Below are 22,283 nucleotides of genomic sequence, written 5' to 3'. Positions count from 1 at the left end.
TTTTTTTTTACTATTTTGGTGTTTTTTTAGTTGGCTATTTTGGTTTTTGTTTAACTAACTTATTTCTAGCTTTTAAAGTTTTGGAAGAAAAAAAACCTGAGCCTTGACTGGAGGAAGAAATTTACACAAGTGCGTAAAATGAAATTCCACAGCATGGGCAAGACATTGCTTTATTGCGAAAATTATTATAAGCTTATTATAGCATCCAGATAGCTACAGTGGAAAATGGGAGTCATCCCGAAAACTGGCCCAAAATTGCAAACACAAATTCATGCCTACTGTCACGAAACAATTTTACATGTTGACACAATAGCACCTGAAATAAGGCCACCGCCAACCTTTCTCCTGTACTATATGCTCAATGAACACAACCAGGCACTATATTATCTTTTGGTTGTTACAGGATTTGGTTTGCGCTTCTACGCGAGCTCGAGAACAAGTGCGGATGCGCCGCCTCCGCCGTTGCAGACGCCGGCCACCCCGATTTTGCCACCCTTCTCCCTGAGGACCTGTGGAGCAGCAGCATGGTTAATTGGTTCGTTTACATTACCAACTATGAGAAACGTGCATTGGCGATGTGATGTTGCAAAATGGTGACGATTGAGAAAAGTCTGATGGCAGTGAGAGCAAAGGAAACCAGAGACAGCAAGGAGATGGTAAATGAAATCACAGGATATGGTTCTCTCATATTGGAGTGGGCAAATCTCAAGTATTGATACGATACTTTTTTTTTTCACACGGGTTACAGCTATGATCATATTTGTGAACATTTTGCAGAAAGTTTTTTTAACCAAAAATAAGCAGCCATATGGATGGCTGTAGATAAAGATGTCTATTGCTACTTTTGAGTGCCACTGGATTTTGGTACTCGAGAAACAGCTTCTACTAGAAAGCAAGACCCATCCTAAAACAACAGGCCCTGGCACATGATCACAACACAGGACAACATCTCAAGAGAAAACTTACACCAATAAGGGTGACCAAAATGCGAGCACCGCTGCATCCAAGAGGGTGTCCTAAAGACACTGCTCCTCCATGTACATTAATCTTTTCCTGCAAGCACAGCTGTTGTCAGCACCGAAGTGATAGCTATCATCTAGTTTACACTAATAAATCTCGCCCGTGGATAGCAAATACTCCCTCCATTTCAAAATAAGTGTCGTGGTTTTAGTTCAAAAACACTTATTTTGGAACGGAGGGAGTAGTAAATAATTGAGACACATTTTCTGACAGGAATGTTAACTTATATTTAGGACCCGAAACAAATTTAGCTTTTCTTAAGCGTGGGAATATATTTGGTTGAATCAAGGCAGCACTTACTGAAGGGATTCCGAGAATCTTCTGATTTGCAAGTGCAACAGCCTGTAATAAGACATGGAAATGAATATTGGTTATAATGCAATTAGTACAAGGTACTAATAAAGAAAGGATCAAGATCGCACCGCAAAGGCTTCGTTAATTTCATAAAAATCAACAGATGAAGATTCTAAGCTAGCATTTGAGAGAGCCTTCGGTATGGCAAGTGCCGGGGTAGTGGTAAATAGTTCGGGAGCCTGCATAAAGAGAACTGGAGGTTAGAAATATCATTCCGATTTATAAATTTTGATAGCGAATAGGTAATAAATTCGCCTATTCCGTCCAGAACCTAGATCCTTATGTACACTTGCCTAGAAGTTTAATCTACTCCAAACTAAGATAAGAACTGGTACTTTAGCTTACTTGAGCTGCATCGGCAAATCCTTTGATCCTTGCAAGAACCTGCAGTCCAAGTTCTTGAGCCTTCTGCCCACTCACCAATACTAATGCAGCAGCACCATCACTGCTCCATGTAAAACAAACAGATAAGCACCACATATTCAGTTCATAGACAAACACACCAGGAAATTTTGGGCAAGTACATTGGATACTGGCAGTCGATGAACAAAGAGAACAAGTAAAAAGTATGATCAAAAGAGGGTCTGAGGTTCAGCTTGTCTTCACCAACAATGAATTGTATACATAAGAACCTCAACATTCTTAATTTGAATGGATATTTACAAAACTCCTGCTAGAAAGACCAAGCAACATACTAACATTTACCATTAACTGGATTGTAAAAACATACCAAGCAGACAAAACATAAATGTTAAACAGGACAAGCAATTTGCGACAATAAACAGCAGTTAAATGCAGTACAGAGGACAGCAAGAAAACTAGTCAAGTTCAATGCACTGTATAGACCATAATCTTAGGAGTCGAGAAAAGAAAGAAAGAAGAACACATATTTTAGAATATGTTCTGCTGACATCGGTGGTCCGGAAACCATATGGTGCAGAAGTACTCCACAAGGCTAAGATCTAATAGAAAAGACAAGCACCTTATACTAGAAGCATTCCCGGCAGTAACAGTACCAGCGTTCTCCTTGAAACTTGGGCGGAGCTTCCTCAGTTTCGCTGGGTCAAACTAAGAGGCATAAAATGCTCATATTACACAGTAGTAGTAGTATCACATAAAAAGGTTATAAGATAACAAATGACATATTTTCCTTGTTTTAATTAACCACAAGACAAATTATCAGCAACTTCGCCAATAACATAGCATGTACTGCCTAATATTTCTTGAGCCTGTGTACATATTATATTTCACGACAGAACGCATATAAACACTAGATACAGAATGAAGACAGACACAACATGCATCAAACTTGGTTTTTCTGGCAACGAATAATTTGGTTGTTCTTAAAGGAAATTTACAGCTAATTTTAACAAAAAATGCACAGGATAGCCTTATAGTGCATTGTTTTCAGTTTTTCTGTTTGAACAAATTTACCCTGTCTAAGCTCTCGTCTTTTTCAACAAGCACCGGTGGCTTTCCTCTGCCAACAGGAACTTCAACCTGGTAGATAGGACAGAGGGCATTAGGAAAACAAATAAAGGAATGGTTAGTAGTATTGGCAATGAGACAGAAAATGACCGGAACGATCTCCCATGCAAAAGCGCCACTATCACGAGCAGCAATTCCCCGCTCATTACTTTGGATAGCAAAAGCATCCTACATAAGAATGTATAAATTCAGATACGTCACAAGTAATAAATACATGGGTCGTAATGTAGAAGGACATTACGTCAATACCGTAAAAAGATGTCAAAGCTGGTATTTGAAAATTTTCACTCTGCTATATCACATTCTTCCACAAGAAAATGGAAAATAGAATAAAATACTGGGAAGTGATTATTGTTCAAAAGCATGTCGTACTAAAGAGCTACATTGCAGTCATACAATTACTATTGATATCCTCGCCCTAAAGTAAGGTATCAATAATATTGGCAAAATGAACTCTTGCACATTAATACGAAAAAATCAGTTCCACGTTTGAAGCAAGCAACCGAAGGTTCATTTACTCATGTAGAGCATTATTTAAACCTACCCTAGAAATTTCACGAGAGCATCCCTGCTAGAAAAACTAGAAGGTTAATAGGCCCAAGCTGGTATTAATAGGGAATCACTGACATAAGACAATGGCAGTTATGCATATACTGGTCCAAACCAAACAACCTAAGATGAAGAAAGAACATAGATAATCAACTTGTATGGGACGGTAATGACAAAGTTAAGTGCACTCAAAAGACCAACTTTCCGTATGTTTTCAATATATTTAATAATAACCTGTACTGAATCTCTAGGAGTAACAACTGACAAAACACAGGCCCTTCTGTGCTAAAAAAATATAAGAATAATAACTACATTAGAAAGTGGTTACTACAATCTGTCGTAACTTACTTGGTCTTCCCTTGTCAGAGCATGATTGTCAGCACAAAGCTCAGCACACACTCCCATGGCACAATCGCCGTATACATCCCAAAGGCCATCCTTAAGCATACCGTCAACAAGGCTGTCATGTCCGAAACGAGAACCTTTTCTGCATTTGATTACACAAATCACAAAGTTTCCAACAACACATACAAGACCCATACACTAACATTGTACTGTATTATGTATCGGTTCTAACAGATCACATAATACAATTTAAACTTTTAGCTGAATACTTTGTTCATGTACCTTAAAAAGATGAATGAATGGAGCAATACAGAGTACAAAACAGAGCAATCTAAACACAAGGAGTCACACAAACTGTTTTAAATGGATATTTTGGCATTCTCCTTCTCCCTGCATGCTTAGTTTATTTACCGGACAAGACAAGATTTATCTTCAGCTATGCACTACATCCAAATACAACCAAAAGAACACTTTACTGACCTAGCTTCAGCGATGTATTTCGGAGCATTCGACATGCTTTCCATGCCACCTGCCACTACAATATCATTGCTGCCCAATTGAATCGACTGTGCAGCAAACATCGTTGCTGCAGAAAGAGAAAAAAGAAACACGATCACGGTCAAAAAATGTCTCAGTTACAGAAACTGTAAACACAGATTATACAGGCATGGTCACACGAGCTCAAACCTTTCATGCCAGACGCGCAGACTTTGTTGACGGTAGTGCAAACAACCGTGTTTGGTATCCCTGCACCCAAGGCAGCCTGTCTTGCAGGAGCTTGCCCCAAGTTAGCACTCAAGACATTGCCGAAGAAGACCTCCTGCACAAGGGATGGATCCACATTTGCCCTTTTCAGAGCAGCTGATCGCCCCCAGTCAGCATGTTATTATTACTGTCAGGTTAAACAGAGTTAACAAATTGTACCTTCACGGGGGCATATAGAGAAGATACTGATCTCACCTTCGATAGCTACGGAGCCGAGTTTGGTAGCAGACAAGGAAGACAGGGCGCCGAGGAAACCACCCATAGGGGTGCGGGCGACCCCGACAACGCAGACATCTGTCGGAAAGGAAGAAGTTACTAACTGCAGCATATTTTGTAGCACACTATATACAGTAGCACATTTCTCTTTTGTATGATCTTTCCCTTAAATTTCAGTTTCTGGTGATTTTTACAAATATGTGCACACAAGAAAATCAAAGGAAATAAAACCAATTGTGCCTCACATCATGCCACGCCAGTAGCGAGTGATTTGTTTACACCTTTGTGCAGATCGTCGTCAAATTTTTCATTTTTTTATTATGAAGTCTGAACTAGTAAGAAGGAGCTCATTATGAACATTATCGTAGACAAGGGCCGCGGTTGGTTCAGAAGAAGAAAAACTGGGATACGATACGGAGCGAAACGAGGGACAAGGGTACTACCTCTGGGGCCGATGTTGTCTGAACCCATGGCAGCTCTCCGACCTCGACCTGCAAAATCAGGCGAACGAAAGCAAACTCCGGTTCAGTGTCGCCGCGGGATCAGGCAAGCAGCCGTCGCGTCACGCGCGGTCCAGAGGGGGGACGACGGACGTCGCTGCCGCGCCGGCGGCGCCAAGGAGCGGTCCACGATTATCGTGACGGCGAAGTAAGCCGCCGCATCAGACCAAGAAAATGCAGAGAAGGACGAGAGAGAGAGGGCGAGGAAGCGTGCCTGGGACCGGATCTGGCGGCGGCGGCGGCGGCGGCGGCGGCGGAGGCGGAGTGCACGAGGCGCGGGAGCGGGGGTCAAGCAGCCGAGATCGGGCGGGGCGCGGAGGCGGGGCTGCTGGCTGCTCGTGCCTGGTCTGGACTTCTCGCGCTGTTTATAATGAAGGGAGGGGTCAGTCGCTGAGGGTCAGAGTCAGTGGGGCTGCGGTCCGAGGCCTACAAGGACTCGATGCCCGCTTCGCAGCCATTGGAGATGAAACATGGACTTTTACGAATAATCTTTAAAAAAACACGTCAGCTAAATGTCAGCTGACTGACTTCGGTTTCAACTGACTTGGGGTTGGGGTCAGTCGATTTCGAGAGTTCGCCCGAGGGAAGGAAGGAGCTCGTGCGAAGGGCTACCCCACCATCTATCTTAAGGTGACGGATGGGGGTGGCAACACGGCGATAGTGGGGGCGGCAGAACTGCCAAAACTCCTACCATTTATGTGTTTGGAAAAGAGTAATTCCAACATCCAAAGACAACAATGATGTCATAGATTATTCACGATTGGTCAAGATGATGTGCTCCCTCTCTGTCGCCAACGCCCTCCTGCAGCTGTTTCCTCAAAGATTACGATGGGGGCGACTGTTGCAACTTAGGCGACATGACGGGCATCTCAGGCCTCTCTAGCCTCCCTACCACTGAGGCAGCGTGAAACCAACGGGGGCAGGGCAGATGTGCAGCGGGCGGCCTCCGACCTGGAAGGGGCGGGGCTTCGACGTGGCTGCTAGCGGCCCACAACAACCTCCGACATGTCCCAATGATCTCGCTCCTCCTCCGCGATGAGGGATTTCCTCCTGCGCGACCTCCTCGTCCAAGTGTGGTTCCTCCTACTCGGTGAGCGACACCCAGTCCGCCCTTGGGCAAAGTGACATGATGAGGACGAGGGAGGGAAGTGGAGTTGCGGGGCCATGGGAGAGATGAGCTGGGATTGGAAGGCGTCGACCTTTTTTATAGCCGCATGCGGTGGAAAATGGTACACACGGCGGGAAATATGCGGGAAACGAGCGTGGGCAGTTGGCCATGCGACGACGACCACTAATTGTCTTGTTTCAAGTGACATGAGCAAAATGATTGGTATTGTCGATCGACGAGGAGAAATAATAGGTCACCCAGAGGAGGAGGAGAGAACGGTGAAACTTCCCTCCCACACATATGGTTTTGGTTGACGCGCGTTCTAAAATAGTGCCGTTCAGTCTACCCAATTTGAAGGTTGTGGCCCACTATTGCATCGCGCTCCAAAAATTATGGAGGCCAAGACTGGTATGACAACTCTAGTAAACCTGCCTTTTGGATCTCAAACTCAATATGGGCAATTACCATACCAACCAATATGATGCATCCACTAGAGTTTTTGGACCTCAAACTCCATATGGACAATTATCATACCGATTGGACCAATACGATGCATCCGCAAGAGTTGCTTGAAGAGCATAATTTGCATACCTGGAAAACAAACATAATTTTGCATTACTGTGCATTGGAAGTATAAAAGTTGCCCCACGGCATGGGAAGTATGTATACTAGATATGGCATCGTTCAAGGAGGTTAAGAGTGACTCCAAAATTACAACTAAATTTGGTAGCCTAAAATGATTATATGTCTTGCATTTGCATCTTTTTTCCTATTATGCACATTTTAAACAAATACAAGATTCGTTAAGATAATTCAAGAAAATATGAAAATGTTACACACATAGTCCATATAGAAGTCAATACATAACCACTACTAATTTAGGAAATCATTGAAATCAATATAAAAGTCACTTATTGTATACAAATTTGTGGGTCAAGACTATTACTCCCAGGAGCATAATGGTGGTCATCAAACTGGTAATGACGACCAAAAGGAAAACCCTGGTTAGCTCTGCTGAACAACAACGGGTCCCATGAGTCTAGTGGCTTGGTAGACGGTGGATCCGCACGAGAGGCACTTGCGCACGCAGCCGGATAGTTCGCGTGCGCAAACCTAACTTCAAGAATGTTGGTGTAGCTCTTCTCCATGGACGACTGTTTTTTTTAAGTTTTCAGTTTCTTCATCTGGTTTTTGTCTGTTTTTATTTTTCATGTGTTTTTATTTCTCCATTTTCGTTTTTGGCATAAAAACGTTTTTTGTAATGCATGTTTTTTTCCAAAAATCATAAACATTTTTTAAGATAGGCAAACTTTTTCAAGACATTAACATGTTCTAAACATGATATAAATTTTTTCTTTCTAATACATGATTTTAAAGATACGTTAACATTTTTCAAAATAATTGATTTTTACCGCATGAATGTTTTTGAAACATGATATGGCAATATATTTTTCGCAATATATGTAGTTTATAATTTACATTTACTGATTCCAATATATATTTTATCCTTTTGAATTTTATTTCAATACATGTTTTTAATGTTATTTTTTCAATATAAAGAATGAATAGACTGCCACTACTGGGCCTAGGTCTTGACATCCCATATGCGGGGGCCCTGACGCGATTTCCTCCTATCCTTCGGCCAGAGGCGTAGAGTAGGACGAGCACGCCACATGCATTAGCCGCGTGCATAGGTGGATAGGTCGACCAGGTCCACCTGCATTGGTCTCTTCTTGACTGCTCGGTGTTGCGAGCCTTTTTTTCTTTTTTGAAATGGAACACAACGATTCCATACTTCACATAGGTCCCGACCGGTGTTGCGAGCCTTGACTCCACGTCCACATGCATGCGCATGCATGTGCATGCCTCGTCTCGTCTCTCATTGATGCACATGCGTGGATGCATCGCTTGGGGCTGTATGTATAAGCATGTTCAATTGTACATATACCCCTGCTCTGTACACGTCGTGGTAATGCTCCACCGTTAGTTTATTGAATTCAAAATCTCCTCTGGAGAAAATACCACACGATGGATTTCATATGGAAGAAACACATAAAAATACTCCAAGTACAACACCAATAGTACATCAACATGGCATGCAGGCACAGATCTCAGACTAAAGAACTGCATTCCTGGCTTCAAGGAAGATCGCATCGCATCCATCCATGCATGTGCACAGCACAGTAGTGTCCTAGACTTCCATCTTGCGAAACATTATTTGGCTCTGGCAGTGGCGCTCGGGCATGAGATCACCAGCTCGATCACCGACACCACTGTACGACTGACGCATGCCGACACCGGCAAACTCCTCCGACGCACCGCCGGTGCACCTGCCGCCGCGGGCCAGTCGAGCTCCTACGGAGGACGCGCCCATCAGCTCCTCGTCGGCGACGAGCCTGGCGAGCGCATCGGGGGCGAGGCACACCTCCAGCTCCATGCCGCCTCTCCCTCCACCGTCCTCGTACACCGTGACCATCCCGTCCAGCTTGCTCCCGGCGCCGCTCCGGACGGCCACCGGCCTGCCCCACCCGAAGTCGTTGCCGTACACGTCGAACCGCGGCGAGCCGCTCATCACCACCACCGCAGGCTCCGTGCCGTAGTCGGCCGCGTACCGGAAGCTTGGGTTTCGGGACCAAGACGCGAGCTCGGCCGTCAAGCCCGCCTCGTCGAACGAGGCCACGGCACGGTTCAGCAGCCACGCCGCCCGGCCCAGCCGGCCGTCGCCCAGGATCTCGCCGACGGGCGTCCTGGCGACTGCGCCTGCCACCGCGTTGCCGATGTAACCTTGCGGAATGCCCTTAATGCGTGTCCGGCATCCGATGGGGAGCGTGAGCTTCGTCTCCTGCTCCGGGGCCAGACCCCGGGCTCGGCACACCGCTCGCCATAGGTGCGCGAACAGGGCCTGCAGAGACGAGATGGTGGCCGTGGCCGTGCCGGCCATCTCGGCATTGGCCTTCGCCTTCAGCTTCTTTATGCTCTCCGGGGAGAAACGGATCGAGCATTCTTGCACCGGCGGGTACTCGAACCGCCTGACCATGTCTTGTACCTTGGCGAATGGTAGAGGGGTCGGCACGGGGCAGCCCTCGTGGAACCACCTCTGGAGCGTCGGCGTCGCCACCATGGATGTGCCATTGTTGTTGCCGTCGCCGCCTCGGCTGATCTCCGACCATGTGTTGAACAGGTCCCAGAACGTCGTCCCGTCGGCGGCGCAGTGGTTGAGCGACATGGCGACGAAGGCGCCGTCGGCGAGCTCGGTGACCTGCGCGGCCAGGAGCGGCAGGCTGGGGTCCACGACGGCGTCCGTGCCGACCACCCCGTTGAGAGGGAAGAAGGACCAGACCACACGTGGGGTGCAGAGCGCCCCGGTGATGTCGGCGACGGTGACCCCGGGCGCCACGGCGTGGACGAACTCGGCGCCTTCGTCGCTGCAGCAGAGCGAGATCGTCAGGCCCGGCTGACGCGACGGCGCCCCGTTGCCGTCGTTCGCCACCGGTGCGACGGCGAAGCGGCCGGCGAGGGGGTAGAAGCCGGCCACGGCGCGCGCGAAGGACGACGCGAGGTGCTCGACGGCGCGCACACCGGCCGGAGGCTTGGGCAGGAGGACGCCCTTCTGGATGTAGTCCACGGTGATCCGCCGCAGGTCCCATGGCGTCAGGTGTACCGTCTCAGGCTCCCGAGGCCGCGAGCTCGCCTCATACTCCGGCTTGACCATGCGCCGGGACAAGATTTTGACACCGCCACCTTTCATCTTTGATCGCCGGAGCAGCAGCCAGAGCGTGAGTTTGTCTCGATCGTGTGTGTGGACTTCGTGCTGTATGCCTTTTTTTTCGATAAGGGTGTGCTGTGGGGTGTGGGATATATATGGAGAGCAGGAGCGAGTTAAGATGTCGAAGCTTTCCTTCTTTTTTTTTTTACTTTTTTGCGAAAATGGCCAAAGCGTGGTTCGCGTGGTTCATTAAACCATAACCACACCCTACATACGACACATTTTTTCTGGAAACCTGCGGAAGGTAACGAGAACCAAACTACAAACACCTCTTGTCCAATTTCGGTACGGAGTTGCAATCCAACGACGTGGTGCATTTTGGTTCGATCTTCAACATCGTACAAAAGTCCAATGAAAATCGCCATACGTATAGCATGAATGGTTTGGGTAGGCCCCAAGATGCACGAGTGCACGACGGCTTCGTGACTTTCTATCATAATAGGGTTTGCTCTGCTTCGATAAGGAAGTGGTGATGATGGCGGCGTGTTCGTCTCAGCTCAGTGCTTGTGGTCGTCACTAGGTGGTCTGATACTGGATGTATTAATATATTTCTTTTACTTTTAATGTTCTTTGTACTATCTTGATAGTTGATGAATACGCAAAAAAAAGGTATGCGCCAAGAATTTGTATAGTATAAATGTATTGATGGTGGATGTGCTTTGTATGTACCGTATAGATAGGAATCTAAATTTTTATTAATAAGGAATTGAACCCAGACAAGTGAGTCTGGCTTACTTGTTTTTTTGTTGTTGTTGTTGAGAGATCTGGCTTACTTGTTATGCTTTATTTACCGTACAAATAAAAGTGCGTCATGCATCCAATTTCCTAAACAAGTAAGCCAAGCTCACTTCACAATTTTCCCCTTTCATTTTATTTAATTATTGATATACTTTATTTATTTTATTTTAACTATCTTCTTGCTTTTATTTATTATTTAGCTATTTATAATTATTCTGTAGCTTTAATATACAATTGGCACAGTAGCTTATAAAAATGTTCATGTAGTATATATTTCTGTCCACGGATCTATATAATGCGTAGCGGTAGCAATTTATTTTGAGAAGAAGGTAAAATAAAGCAATGGAGTTACTTGTTGTGCCAAATATTTTTAACAAGTTATGTGAACAATTTTGTTAAATACAGGAACATATTTCACGGTCATTAGAAAACCTCCATAAAACTTTTTAACATAAATTGATTTTTGTTCATTATCTATGGTTTAAAAACAAACCGTGTTAACTTGCATCACAACAAGTAACATCCCATCGAATTCCTATAGGTTAGAACATACAATGTATGAATGAAATATCAATTAACTTAAGCATGCCCTCAACTTTCTTTAATGATCGGATATTATCCCCTTATAGCTTTATGTGATTTTGCTAGAGTTTCATTTATGCTTAATTCACATAGAGTAGACCCTGTTATTGTGGGAATTCTTACTTCAAGGGAGGGACTTATGTCACCACAAGCAAAAACTAAACTAGGTCCTGGATTTCACTCCAGTGTTAAAGATTATAAATTGACTTACTACACCCCCCCCCCTTGTATAATTCTAGAAAACACTTTTTGTGATAAAATAATTATTACGAGTTAGACGGAGGTTTAATTGAGACACATGAACATTTTTTCTGTTCTTGTAGTATATATTTCTGTGCATGGATCTATATAATGTGTAGTGGTAGCAATTTATTTGGAGAAGAAGGTAAAATAAAGCAATTGAGTTACTTGTTCGGGCAAAAAAGAAACACGTTATGCAACAATTTTGTTAAATACATGAACATATTTCGTGGGCATTAAAATTTCTCCATACAACACTTGGACATAAATTGATATTTATTTTCATATCCATATTTTAATAGCAAACCGTGCTAACTTGCCATCACAACAAATAAAATCCCGCCGAATCTCTACTTCTAACTAGAAGAACACCCATGCGTTGCAACGGGGCCACATTAACTTTAAAAGTTCAATATTAATATTCTCATATATATATCAAGTGACATTGGCGACCTTTTTTACCATCAATTCCTCACACACACTCTCTGCCTCCCTCTTCCTCACTCTCTCCCCCTCTCCCTCTCTCTCTCTCTCTCTCTAACACACACACATATCCATCTTATTGGGTACGGGACCATAATCCATCTATTTCACACACACACGCTAGTACATAACAATATGGATTATGTGTATTATATTTGCCACCACAACTGAGGGAATTAATTTCATGTAAATCGGCCAGCCACAGCTCCAAGAATACGCGGAGGAGGTGGCCCGGGTCGGCGTCGGCGCCGTCCGGCACGGGCCACGGGCCCGCTTCCAAGCGCGTTTGCGCGTCGGCCACCCATGCCGTGTCCTTCAAGTGCCACTTCCACCGCACCAACTCCCAGGGTCACGGCCGTGGCCAGGGCCAGGGAAGCCGCCCTTCTTTGCCCCCTTCACCGGCCGCGGCCAACGCGGTGCCGCGGCACTCGGCCTCGCCGTCCTCGTCCTCCAGCACCGTCAGGACCCAGTGACGCAGCCCAAGCATCGGCCTCGAGAATCAAGAACGCTCGACAACGTAGAGGGAAGGAAAGGTCATATACATGTCATAAGAAAGGGAGTTTATTTACTGCTCCCTCGATGTATTGTTTCCTTTGTTTGGAGATTGATTACCATCCGTGAGTTAAGGTAAGGTTTACGTGATTGAGCGATTTTTTGAAAATCAATTATTTGTTTTCTAATTAATGTAATTGAGTGATTTAAGGTAAGGTTAATTAATTTAGATTTGATCTTTAGAGATTGTTCGTGATTGATTCTACATTACTAAATAACTTGCGCCAGTATGGAAAGTTCTGATCTGTTTAGATTTCTTTCGTTGTGTGAGAGGGTGACGCAAAAATAAACCGATGAAGTGAGGGGAGGGGACGAAAAAAATCTACGAAAAAAACCAGCGAAGGTGGGAGGAGGTACCAAAAAAAACCATGGAAGGTGGGAGGAGACTACCAACTGCTTCATTAGGAGTAGAAATTATTAGAGATTAGAGATTATTTGTTTCCTGAAAATCTATTATTTGTTTCCTAAAGCAAATTGCATTAATGAGAGAGATTTCGTAGATTTGGCTAAGGTAGGAAAGAATCTATTATTTGTTTGCTAAAGCAAATTGCATTAATAGAAGAGATCCGTTGATTTGGCTAAGGTAGGAAAGAATCTATTATTTGTTTCCTAAAGAAAATTGCATTAATGAGAGAGATTTGTTGATTTGGCTAAGGTAGGCGGTTTTTGCGGTTCGTGGCGGCTTAGTGTGAGGTGGGACCAGGTACCAAAAAAAAACCATGGGAGGTGGGACGAAAAAAAACCTGGGAGGTGGGAGTTGTCCCTGGTTAACCTATGAAATTTCGTAGATTTTTTTAGGACGAAAAAAAACCGTGGGAGGTGGGACTAAAAAAAACCTGGAAGCGAGACTACCAACTGCTCCCTTAGGAATAGAGATGGAGAAGTTGGTGAATAGTCTCCACGGTTTATTTTTGCTGGTTTATTTTCGTCTCTCCTCCCACCACCCCCACCCACCCTGGTCCATCGGTTTATTTTTCTCTTCGCTCTTTATTACAACCAGAACTTTCCTAACGTATAACAAATCACGGATCTAACTTTCTTAAATTATGCAAATCAATCGATTCTTTTTATTGGTTCAATTTGTCTTAGGAAACAAATAACAGATTTTCAGGAAACAAATAATATATTTTAATCTAACTTTTCTAACTTATCTAAATCAATCGATTTCTCTCGTTAGTGAAATTTGTTTTAGGAAACAAATAACAGACACGTCACAAACTTTCCTCCCAATAAATAGTTTCTTAATATTTGCAAACTTTCCTAATCAGACACGTCAAAAACGGGCAGGTACTGATATCACGTTACCAAACAATAAAACCCCATTTGCATAGAAATCAGTTCAAAATCCTAACTTTCCTAAATTTTTACCTTTCCTTGATAACAACCAATATTTCCTATGTTTTCCACCTATAGAAGGAAATCACCCTTCCATCGATATTAGCATTTTTTGGAATGAGATCTCGAGGTTATGATTTTTTTTGCGATTCTTTCCAATGTGACCTCTCCTTCCGCTCCGGCTCCTTCTCGCATAAACACCTCCACCACAGCCAGCTGACGCCACCCTAGACCTCCTACCTCTCCACACCTTCTCCGCCACCTCCTCCTCGTACTCCATTGACAATCCCTCCGTCATGTTTGTCCACGGCGGTGTCGAGGACATGGCGCAACAGCGTACCAGCGGTAGAGCAGCGCATAGCAGCAGGAAGCAGCACGCAGCAGGCGAGGCAAGCGGCCGGCGTGGCTGAGGGGGCGGCCGACAGAAGATGGCCGTGACAGGAGGGGGCGCGAGGCAGGGGCGCGACTGCGGGGCGAGCGAAGGGATAGGCGGCAGCAGACGGGGCGAGCGCAGCTAGCGAGAGTGTGGCGCGTGGCCAGGGTGTGCGTCGCGCGGGTCACAGTGTTCCGGTGGCTGCCGCGAGCGCGACGGCAGTGGCGGGCGCGATCGACGCGGTGTGGCACAGGTGTGGGCATGGAGAGGGAGTGGCCCCGCGGGCGTGGAAGAAGAGCAGCAGGCTCGGGCATGTGCCACGGGGTCAACCCGAGGAGCTCGGTGGCTACCCCTGCAATGGCCATGGCGGACGGCGGTTCTCGGCCACGGCGAAATACCTAACGAGAGCAAACGAGAGGGGAAACAGGGGAAAGGCAAGAGGAGATCACGACGATGTCAATGGCGCCCTAGGGGAAGACAGGGGAGCTCGGGGCGGCGCGGATCGAACGACAATGTTACGGTGGCCAAAGGTTGAGGAAGACGGCAGCGACGTCGATGCGGGGGTGCTGGACTTGATCTCGTTGGCGCAGACGAAGTAGCAGAGGAGTTCGGAGCTCCTCGACAAGCTCCTAGCCTGCAGGGAGAGCAGTGGCTGTGTGGACGGGGTCGGTCATGGCGGTCGTGGCGTCTGACTTCGTTCAGATCGACGGGATCGAGCGAGCGAGGAGAAGTGGATTTGGGAGAGGGCGTCGAGGAGTGAGGCCATGGGGGGCAGGGGAGGCAGGGCGTCACCCTTATCCATTCCCCTTCGATGCCGACGAGGTGGTCGGGCGGGAGCTCGGCTCTGTAGTGATGCGGCTCGGGAAATATAAGTTGTGGTGGCAAATATAATACACATAATCCATATTGTTATGCACTAGCGCGTGTGCGTGTGAAATAGATGGATTATGATCCCGTACCCAATAAGACGGATATGTGTGGGTGTTAGAGAGAGAGTGTGTGTGTGTGTGAGAATTTGATGATAAAAAATGTCGCCAATGTCATTTGATATGTATGAGAATATTAAATGTAATATTAACATAACAGATATTAAACTCTTAAAGTTAATGTGGCCCCATTGCAATGCACGGGTGTTCTTCTAGTTCCTATAGGTTAGGACATACAACATATGAATTAAAAATATCAATTAACTTAAGCATGATTCTACAAAATAATTTTTGGCTTACTGCACCCCGTTGTATGATTCTACAAAATAATTTTTGGGATCAAACATTTTTATGAGTTAGGCGAAGGTTTTATTTGATACACATGAACATTTTCTTTGTCAAACATAAACATCTTGTTTTGCATGTTCTTTTTCTGAAACCTCTCTTGTATAAACACATGAACATATTTTCTGAAAAAAATTATTGCATGTGGCGAGATATATTGTCGATAATAGATCATCTCTTAATTAAGAGATGGCAAGACTTTTTATGGACTCTTTATTCCACGTCAACATTTATCTTGCGTGCCACTGCTAATATAGGCATAATCGGCAACTCTCCATCGCCGCAAACTCGTCATGGCGGAGTTGAGTTTGGTAGAGGAGGAGGCCACAGGTTCGGGTCGTCGCGGCAGCCCTGGGACGGCTAGACTCGGGGCAACTTGGGGATGAATTGCTCGTTGTGGCTGGATAGAACGGGTAAGGGGCAATGATGGCTTTGGTAGATATGGGAAGGGCCACACAGCAACGACCTGGTCGTGGCGGTGCTAGGATGGTGGGGTTGGGGCATGGCGGAGCTGGGACTTTGCGGGAAGGGGAAGCTAGGGTGTCAACCTAGACTCCTTTGTTTTTGCGCTAAGAGAGTCGCCAACTTCTCAACTCTGGCTCTGCGGAGTTAGGGTGTCGAGCTAGGGTGTTGCCCAACATGTCCAGTGCTCCCTCGCCTCTCGCTCTGGCTATATAGAATTTTTTTTGAGAAATCTCGCACAGCTTTATTAATGTAGAATGTTTATAGGTATTCCCTCCGTTCTGAATTACTTGTCACAGAAATAGATATATCTAGATGTATTTTAGTTCTAGATACATCCATTTTTACAACGAGTAATTTGGAACGAAGGAAGTACAAAGGGTATCATCATACGGATTAACCAACCAAATATGGCTATGTACAAATGGCAAATCATATTTGCAACAAGTAAGGACGCACCACGTGCCCTGGTTGCTAGGCTGGCCTGTGGCCCAAGAGAGCCCGTAGCCTTGTCATTCATGTTTTCCATCATATAATTTCATTTATTTTTTTGTTTTGTTCTACGGGTTCCAACAATCACCGATGATGTCTTCTCAAAAGAAAAAACAAACAATCATTGATGACATTTTGATTTAGAGACATTTTTTTGTCTGTGGGTTGCGTGAACATTTTGATTTATGCTCCTAGACATGAACGCATACATCGCGGTACTCACACTTGGGCGGCTGCAAATTGCGCCCCAAATTTTGCAGTGCAGCAGGCCACACTTGGCCGGTTGTCACCATTGCCATGAATTTTGGCCCTGTGAAGCTCCAGACGGCACCCGAACCCGATGATGAAGACAGCTAGTGATCAGCCAACGCACGTTTCGTGTGTACGTGCGTGGGAGAGGGACCATTATCCTGGATCAATCAATCCATCCATGCATGCACCGAAAATGCTCGACAATTCCGTCACTCCGCTCGGATCTCGGTCACCAACAAGGGTGCGTGCACGCACCTTGCACAACGTATATGCTACTGGTTGAGACATTCTTACAATGAATGAGCGAAAAATCGCACGGCATCCTCCAACCAAGTGTTGATCTGCGCCGTCATCCGAAAATTTGTTCATCTGAAAAATCGACGCAAATTCGAAACTCTCTCAATACAAGACAATATACATGTATTTATATTGTACAAATATGTCGTCCAGCCATCCTTCTAGGACCGTCGTTCCGTGCCTATGGTCATGTTCACCTTCTTCATCATCGGTCCGCTTGTTTCACTATGAGCTTTCAGTACTCGTATCCCTCGCGCCATCTACGTTATTCCTTTCAATCATTCCATCGTTCTCTTTCTTTGCTCGTTTTATTTTTGTACAAATAATTTGCTTTAGCTGATGTCAACTAATCTCTTTTGCATTCGCAAGCTCATGCCACCGTTTTTTCCATCAGAAATTTCACACCCTTTTTTGTAATTTTTTATTTTCCTACAATATATGACGCTGTCTTTCAAATATGCATGCTTCAATACGAATACCACTTTCATGTGGAACTGACAACTTGGCCACATCGGAAAGAAACATATGGAAATGCTTTATAAAGATGGAGTTTCACCGTCTTTTGAATTTGAATCATTTGACACGTGCAAAGCTTGTCTGATGGGGAACATGACCAAGATGTCCTTCATGGGTCATTCTAAAAGGGCGGGTTAATTATTTAATACATAGTGATGTATGTGTCCGATTGCCACACCGACACGCGGTGGATATTTACATGCTAACGATGTATGATGGGCACAATTTTACTTAAATATTTATGTTCTTTTAAATGTTTTTCACGTTCTCAACAAATGTTCAAAATTTTCAATAAATATTTCCATTTATTAGAAAAACACTCACAAATCTTCATAAAAATCATGTTTTTTTAAAAAATCTCAAATTTCAGAAAAATATATTAAAAAGTTTCAAAATAAATAAATATTCATATTTTATGAAAAAAAAATCAAAAGTCGCCTGAAAACAATTAAAAAGAAAAAATGGAATCCTGCTCGCTACGCGAAGTAATCCTGTTATTACATGCCAGCTTTGATTGTTTTCATGAATTTGAAGAAAACTACTTAGATTTTTAAAAAATGTTCATCAAATCTAAAAGAAATATTCAAATCTAAAAAAGTTCATCACAATTGAAAAAAAAATATCGAATCTGAATTTTTTTCATCAAATTTGAAAAAGTTCATCCAATCTGAAAAAATTCATTGATTTTTTTTTAAATCTCAGTGGATTTGAAAAAAAGTTCATCATAGTTGAAAAAAGTTCGTCAAATCTAAAAAGAATTCATTGATTTTGAAAAAAGCTCAGTGGATTTGAAAAAAAGTTCATCATTTTCTAGAAAAGTTCATCAAACTTGTATAAAGCTTATCAAAATTAAAAAAAGTTTGTTGAATTTGAAAATAGTTCATATATTTTCAAAAAAAGTTCAACAGAATTGAAAAATAGTTCATCAAATTTAAAAAGAAAAGGAAAAATATAGAACATAAAAGGAAAAAAGGAAAAATAAAAGGAAAAGGAAAAAAGAAAAAGAAAAGGAAAAAGAAGAAATAGAACAAAAGACATAAGACGTTGCTAAGGGAAAAGTATACAAGATCCGGTTGCGTGGCGGGTTGGTTACCTCAGCGCAACACCAAGAGGAAGGTCTCTGATTGCAGGCGAGTTGGTTACCTCGTGGCGGGTCGCGAGGGTCCCCCCCTCTTCTCATTTCCCCCCCTACATTTCTTCCCTTTTTTCTTTTATGGCTTTTCTATTTTCTTCTTCTGTTGAGTTCATGAACATTTTTTTCTACTTCCATTGCTGTGTAAACTATTTCCGCAGAAAATTGTATAAATTGGCTTAATACCGGTGGGCTTTGTACCATGCGGCTTATGCATTTTCCCTAAAAACCCGGATCAAAACAAGGGGCAAGGGGCCAATTTTGCCACGAACCCGACCAAGTCAACAAAGATCAAGGGGTCGTCAAAATGGCAAATCAGTCATTGTGTACTGATTAGATAGCAAACAGTGATATCATATTTAACTCTGCAGATGGCGCAGAGCGCATTAAATGCGCCGCTTACTGTCACATCGTGGCGTGCCCGGCAAGCTGTTCATGCACCTTCTTGTCTGTCTACTAGACACGTCTCTGGACGAGTGTCATTTGGAGGTGACTTCCTTTGGAAGTGGCTGCCATGTGTCAAGAAACAGCCACACTTGGGGGCTTGACACCGCACCGATCAATGACTTGCGTCGCTGTGAGGTGGAGCGGTGGAGCCTTGGCGTCGTGGTCCGCCCTTGGCGCCTCGGCAGGCTTGCCGGGGCAGTCTTGAGACTTGTTCTCTGGGGCAACCTCGACCTCGCTAGGCTCGCTTGTCCGGCAAGGAAGGCTTTCCCTTAGTGGTATCTTGCTTTCTTTGGCTTGTATTGTTCTTCTCGGTCCGCCCTTTGGTTCCTCAAAGAGATGATCTCTTCTGCTTGGTTTGATCTTGGATGTCGCAACCTTGCTCTTAGGCCTGAAACCACTCAAGGCTGGAATATGGGCCGGCCCACTGAACTAGTGCGTGGTCCGCCTTTTCCCTTGCTATTATGCGCTACAGGAGGACTCACCGACGGTTTCAAGGGTGTGCCAAATTTTGAAAAGCACTTTACCTTTTATGCCACAAAAATTTGAAGACAAAATATTTTCCCTGAGAATATGTTCATGTACTTTTATTCCAAAAATGCATGTGTTTCCCCGATAAAATGGAATAAGAGGTGGGGAAAAAAAGAAAGCAAACAAGAACAGAAAAGATAGATGAAAAGAAACAGACTGTTAAACAAAAAAGGAAAGTTAAGAATATGATTTGCTTTCTGAATTCCATGGAAAATTTCATCCATCCGACCTTCCATCTCGTCGTCCATCCATCCCAGCGCGCTTCTTGACTGAGAAATTTTGCAGCGCCTTGGCAGCCAGTTATCCAGCTTCGCCACAGGGCCAGGAGAATCGCCTGGCTGGTGTTTTCTAGTCGGATTCGGCGATCTGAAGCAAGCAAGCAAGCAACAAGATCTGTCATCATCCGTCTCATTCGGCATCACACATGCACGCATATGGGATGGGCAAGTTTTTGTTCTTCCGTGATCCCATTCGGAGGCCTTTTTTAGTACTCTGTGAGAGGGAGAATCGACCATGGAGGGTTTCTACATTATCCTTGTTGCCTTCCAATGATGTGTGAGTAGTTCACCATAGACCTACGGGTCCATAGCTAGTATCTAGATGGATTCTTTTCTCTCTCTGATCTTCAATACATTGTTCTCCTCGATCTCTTTGGAGTTCTATCCGATGTAATCTTCTTTTACGGTGTGTTTGTTGGGATCCGATGAATTGTGGGTTTATGATCAGATTATTCATTGAAAGTAACAAAGTCTTTTCTGAACTTTATTACTCCCTCTGTCTAGGTGTATAAGTCATCTTAGGTTATGCATCGCAACCAAGACGGAGGGGAAAATGAGAGAACTTAATGTTTTTTTTGCTAATTAATAGCATTGCATGCAATGAACTAACCATTGCATGTCATGATTGTTAGCCTCAAGTCATTAAAAGTATGCACGGTCCACATCTTTTATTGGTTGTTATGTCATGAAACAAGAAACAAGGAGGAAGTTAATGTATCGTGCCTAAGTGTTTTGGGATTATTTGATTTTTGTAAGGTGACTTACACACCTAGACGGAGGGAGTATGCATGATTGTTATAGCTTTGTATTTCTCTCCGATATATCCATTTGGTCCGGCCAACTAGATTGATTTATCTTCAACCGGGGAGGTGCTTTGTAATGGAATCAATCTTGCGGTGTCCTCACCCAGTGATAGAAGGGGTAGCGAGGCATGTATAGTGTTGTTGCCATTAAGGGAAAAATTGACGGGGTTTATTCATATTGATTGGGTTTACTTTGTCTACATCATGCCATCTTGCTTAAGGCGTTACTCTGTTTGTCATGAACTTAATACCATAGATGCATGCTGGATAGCGGTTGATTGGTGGAGTAATAGTAGTAGATGCAGGCAGGAGTTGGTCTACTTTTCATGGTCGTGATGCCTATATACATGATCATTGCCATGAATACGTCATAATTATGCGCTTTTCTATCAATTGCCCAACGTAATTTATTTATCCACCGTATGATATGTGTTCGAGAGAGAAGGCTTTAGTCAAAACTATGGCCTCGGGTCTACTTTTATCATATTGCCAAAAGACTAAAAATACTTTGCTGCAATTTTACTTTTCTTATTTTCCTTTTCTTTTTATCTACCTATCACTGTTAGAATTAATCATTGCAAGTAACGAGTTCAAGGGGATTGACAACCCTCTTGTCCGCATTGTGGGCAAGTATTAGCTTTTCTATGTGTACATACAGAAGACGGGAATTTGTGTTATTCTCCTATTGGTTCGATAACCTTGGTTCTCACTGACAGAGATACTTATCTCTACTGTACTGCTTCACCCCTCCTCTTCGAGGAAATCCCAATGCAGTTTACAAGTATCAAGGACCCAGTCCACCTAATACTAGCCACCACGCTCCAGGGCGTGGAGGAGCCCAACCCACTGGTGGAAGATCCGGGTCATGAGTAGGGCAAGAGGACCCCAATATGAGAGCCTCGGGATGCACAAGGCCTCGTCGAGCGCTGCGCCAGGGTATTCCAGCTGCCGCCCATTGGATCCATGAAAGGGATGGTCGGGGCGGTGCTGGAGAGGTCATGCGGCAAGGCTGGGCGATGGAGGCAACCGGATAAAGCGTGAAAGAAGAGGAACTGTAGAAGAGACCCCCCCCCCCCCCCCCGCGTGCGCTTAGCACCGTCAGGGCTTTGCGCGGCGACAGCAGGGGGCGTGGGGGTCCTCACATCAACAGGACCTAGCAAATGCAACTCTTGAGTCTGGTTCTACATGGTACTTGTTAGCTATCTCACAGGGATCCACTCAATTCAAAGTACAAGGCTAGATACAAGCACAGATGCGTTAAAATCTTTTTTTTAGGGCATGCTAAAATCAAACAGCAAGTAGGAGAGAGGATTGAGAGCCTCTCGAACGGCGGCGGCTTCCTCCTCCCACCTCTATGTAGGCCGCCGTGCTGCTGGGAGGCTATCGTGGGC

General features: G+C 44.5%; 2 protein-coding genes across 3 annotated transcripts; both read right to left on the bottom strand.

Moving 5' to 3' along the window:
- Positions 1–154: 154 nt before the first annotated feature.
- On the bottom strand, positions 155–5,627 carry LOC125527965 (acetyl-CoA acetyltransferase 2). Of its 2 annotated transcripts, XM_087542807.1 has the most exons (14): positions 5,452–5,622; positions 5,181–5,228; positions 4,717–4,815; positions 4,444–4,617; positions 4,237–4,342; positions 3,760–3,898; positions 2,953–3,030; positions 2,809–2,874; positions 2,357–2,442; positions 1,720–1,819; positions 1,443–1,553; positions 1,321–1,362; positions 967–1,053; positions 155–509 (listed from the first exon to the last, which is right to left on the bottom strand). In XM_087542807.1, the coding sequence occupies exons 2-14, from the start codon at positions 5,206–5,208 to the stop codon at positions 420–422; spliced, it is 1,206 nt and encodes a 401-aa protein (XP_087398933.1). In that variant the 5' UTR covers positions 5,209–5,228; positions 5,452–5,622; the 3' UTR covers positions 155–419. The 2 variants fall into 2 exon arrangements, with proteins under 2 accessions (XP_087398933.1, XP_087398932.1); XM_087542806.1 differs by having other exon boundaries at positions 2,809–3,030; positions 5,452–5,627.
- Positions 5,628–8,303: 2,676 nt separating this feature from the next.
- Positions 8,304–10,150, bottom strand: LOC147983037 (putative acetyltransferase At3g50280). The gene has a single exon (XM_087542804.1). The coding sequence runs from the start codon at positions 10,091–10,093 to the stop codon at positions 8,537–8,539; it is 1,557 nt and encodes a 518-aa protein (XP_087398930.1). The 5' UTR covers positions 10,094–10,150; the 3' UTR covers positions 8,304–8,536.
- Positions 10,151–22,283: the final 12,133 nt, after the last annotated feature.

Source organism: Triticum urartu, chromosome 2A (assembly GCF_056163025.1).
Source record: "Triticum urartu cultivar PI428250 chromosome 2A, HENAU_Tu73, whole genome shotgun sequence".
Lineage (NCBI taxonomy): Eukaryota > Viridiplantae > Streptophyta > Magnoliopsida > Poales > Poaceae > Triticum > Triticum urartu.
The sequence above is the reverse complement of the archived record's forward strand: the minus strand, read 5'-3'. Positions and strand labels throughout refer to the sequence as shown.

Coding starts and splice junctions, on each gene's coding strand:
- LOC125527965 (XM_087542806.1), bottom strand. CDS start 5,208: ATGGGTTCAGACAACATCGGCCCCAGAG. Junction 2,443..2,808: donor AAGACGAGAGCTTAGACAGG/GTAAATTTGTTC, acceptor TATGCCTCTTAG/TTTGACCCAGCGAAACTGAG. Junction 1,820..2,356: donor GGGAATGCTTCTAGTATAAG/GTGCTTGTCTTT, acceptor TACATGGAGCAG/TGATGGTGCTGCTGCATTAG.
- LOC147983037 (XM_087542804.1), bottom strand. CDS start 10,093: ATGAAAGGTGGCGGTGTCAAAATCTTGTCCCGGCGCATGGTCAAGCCG.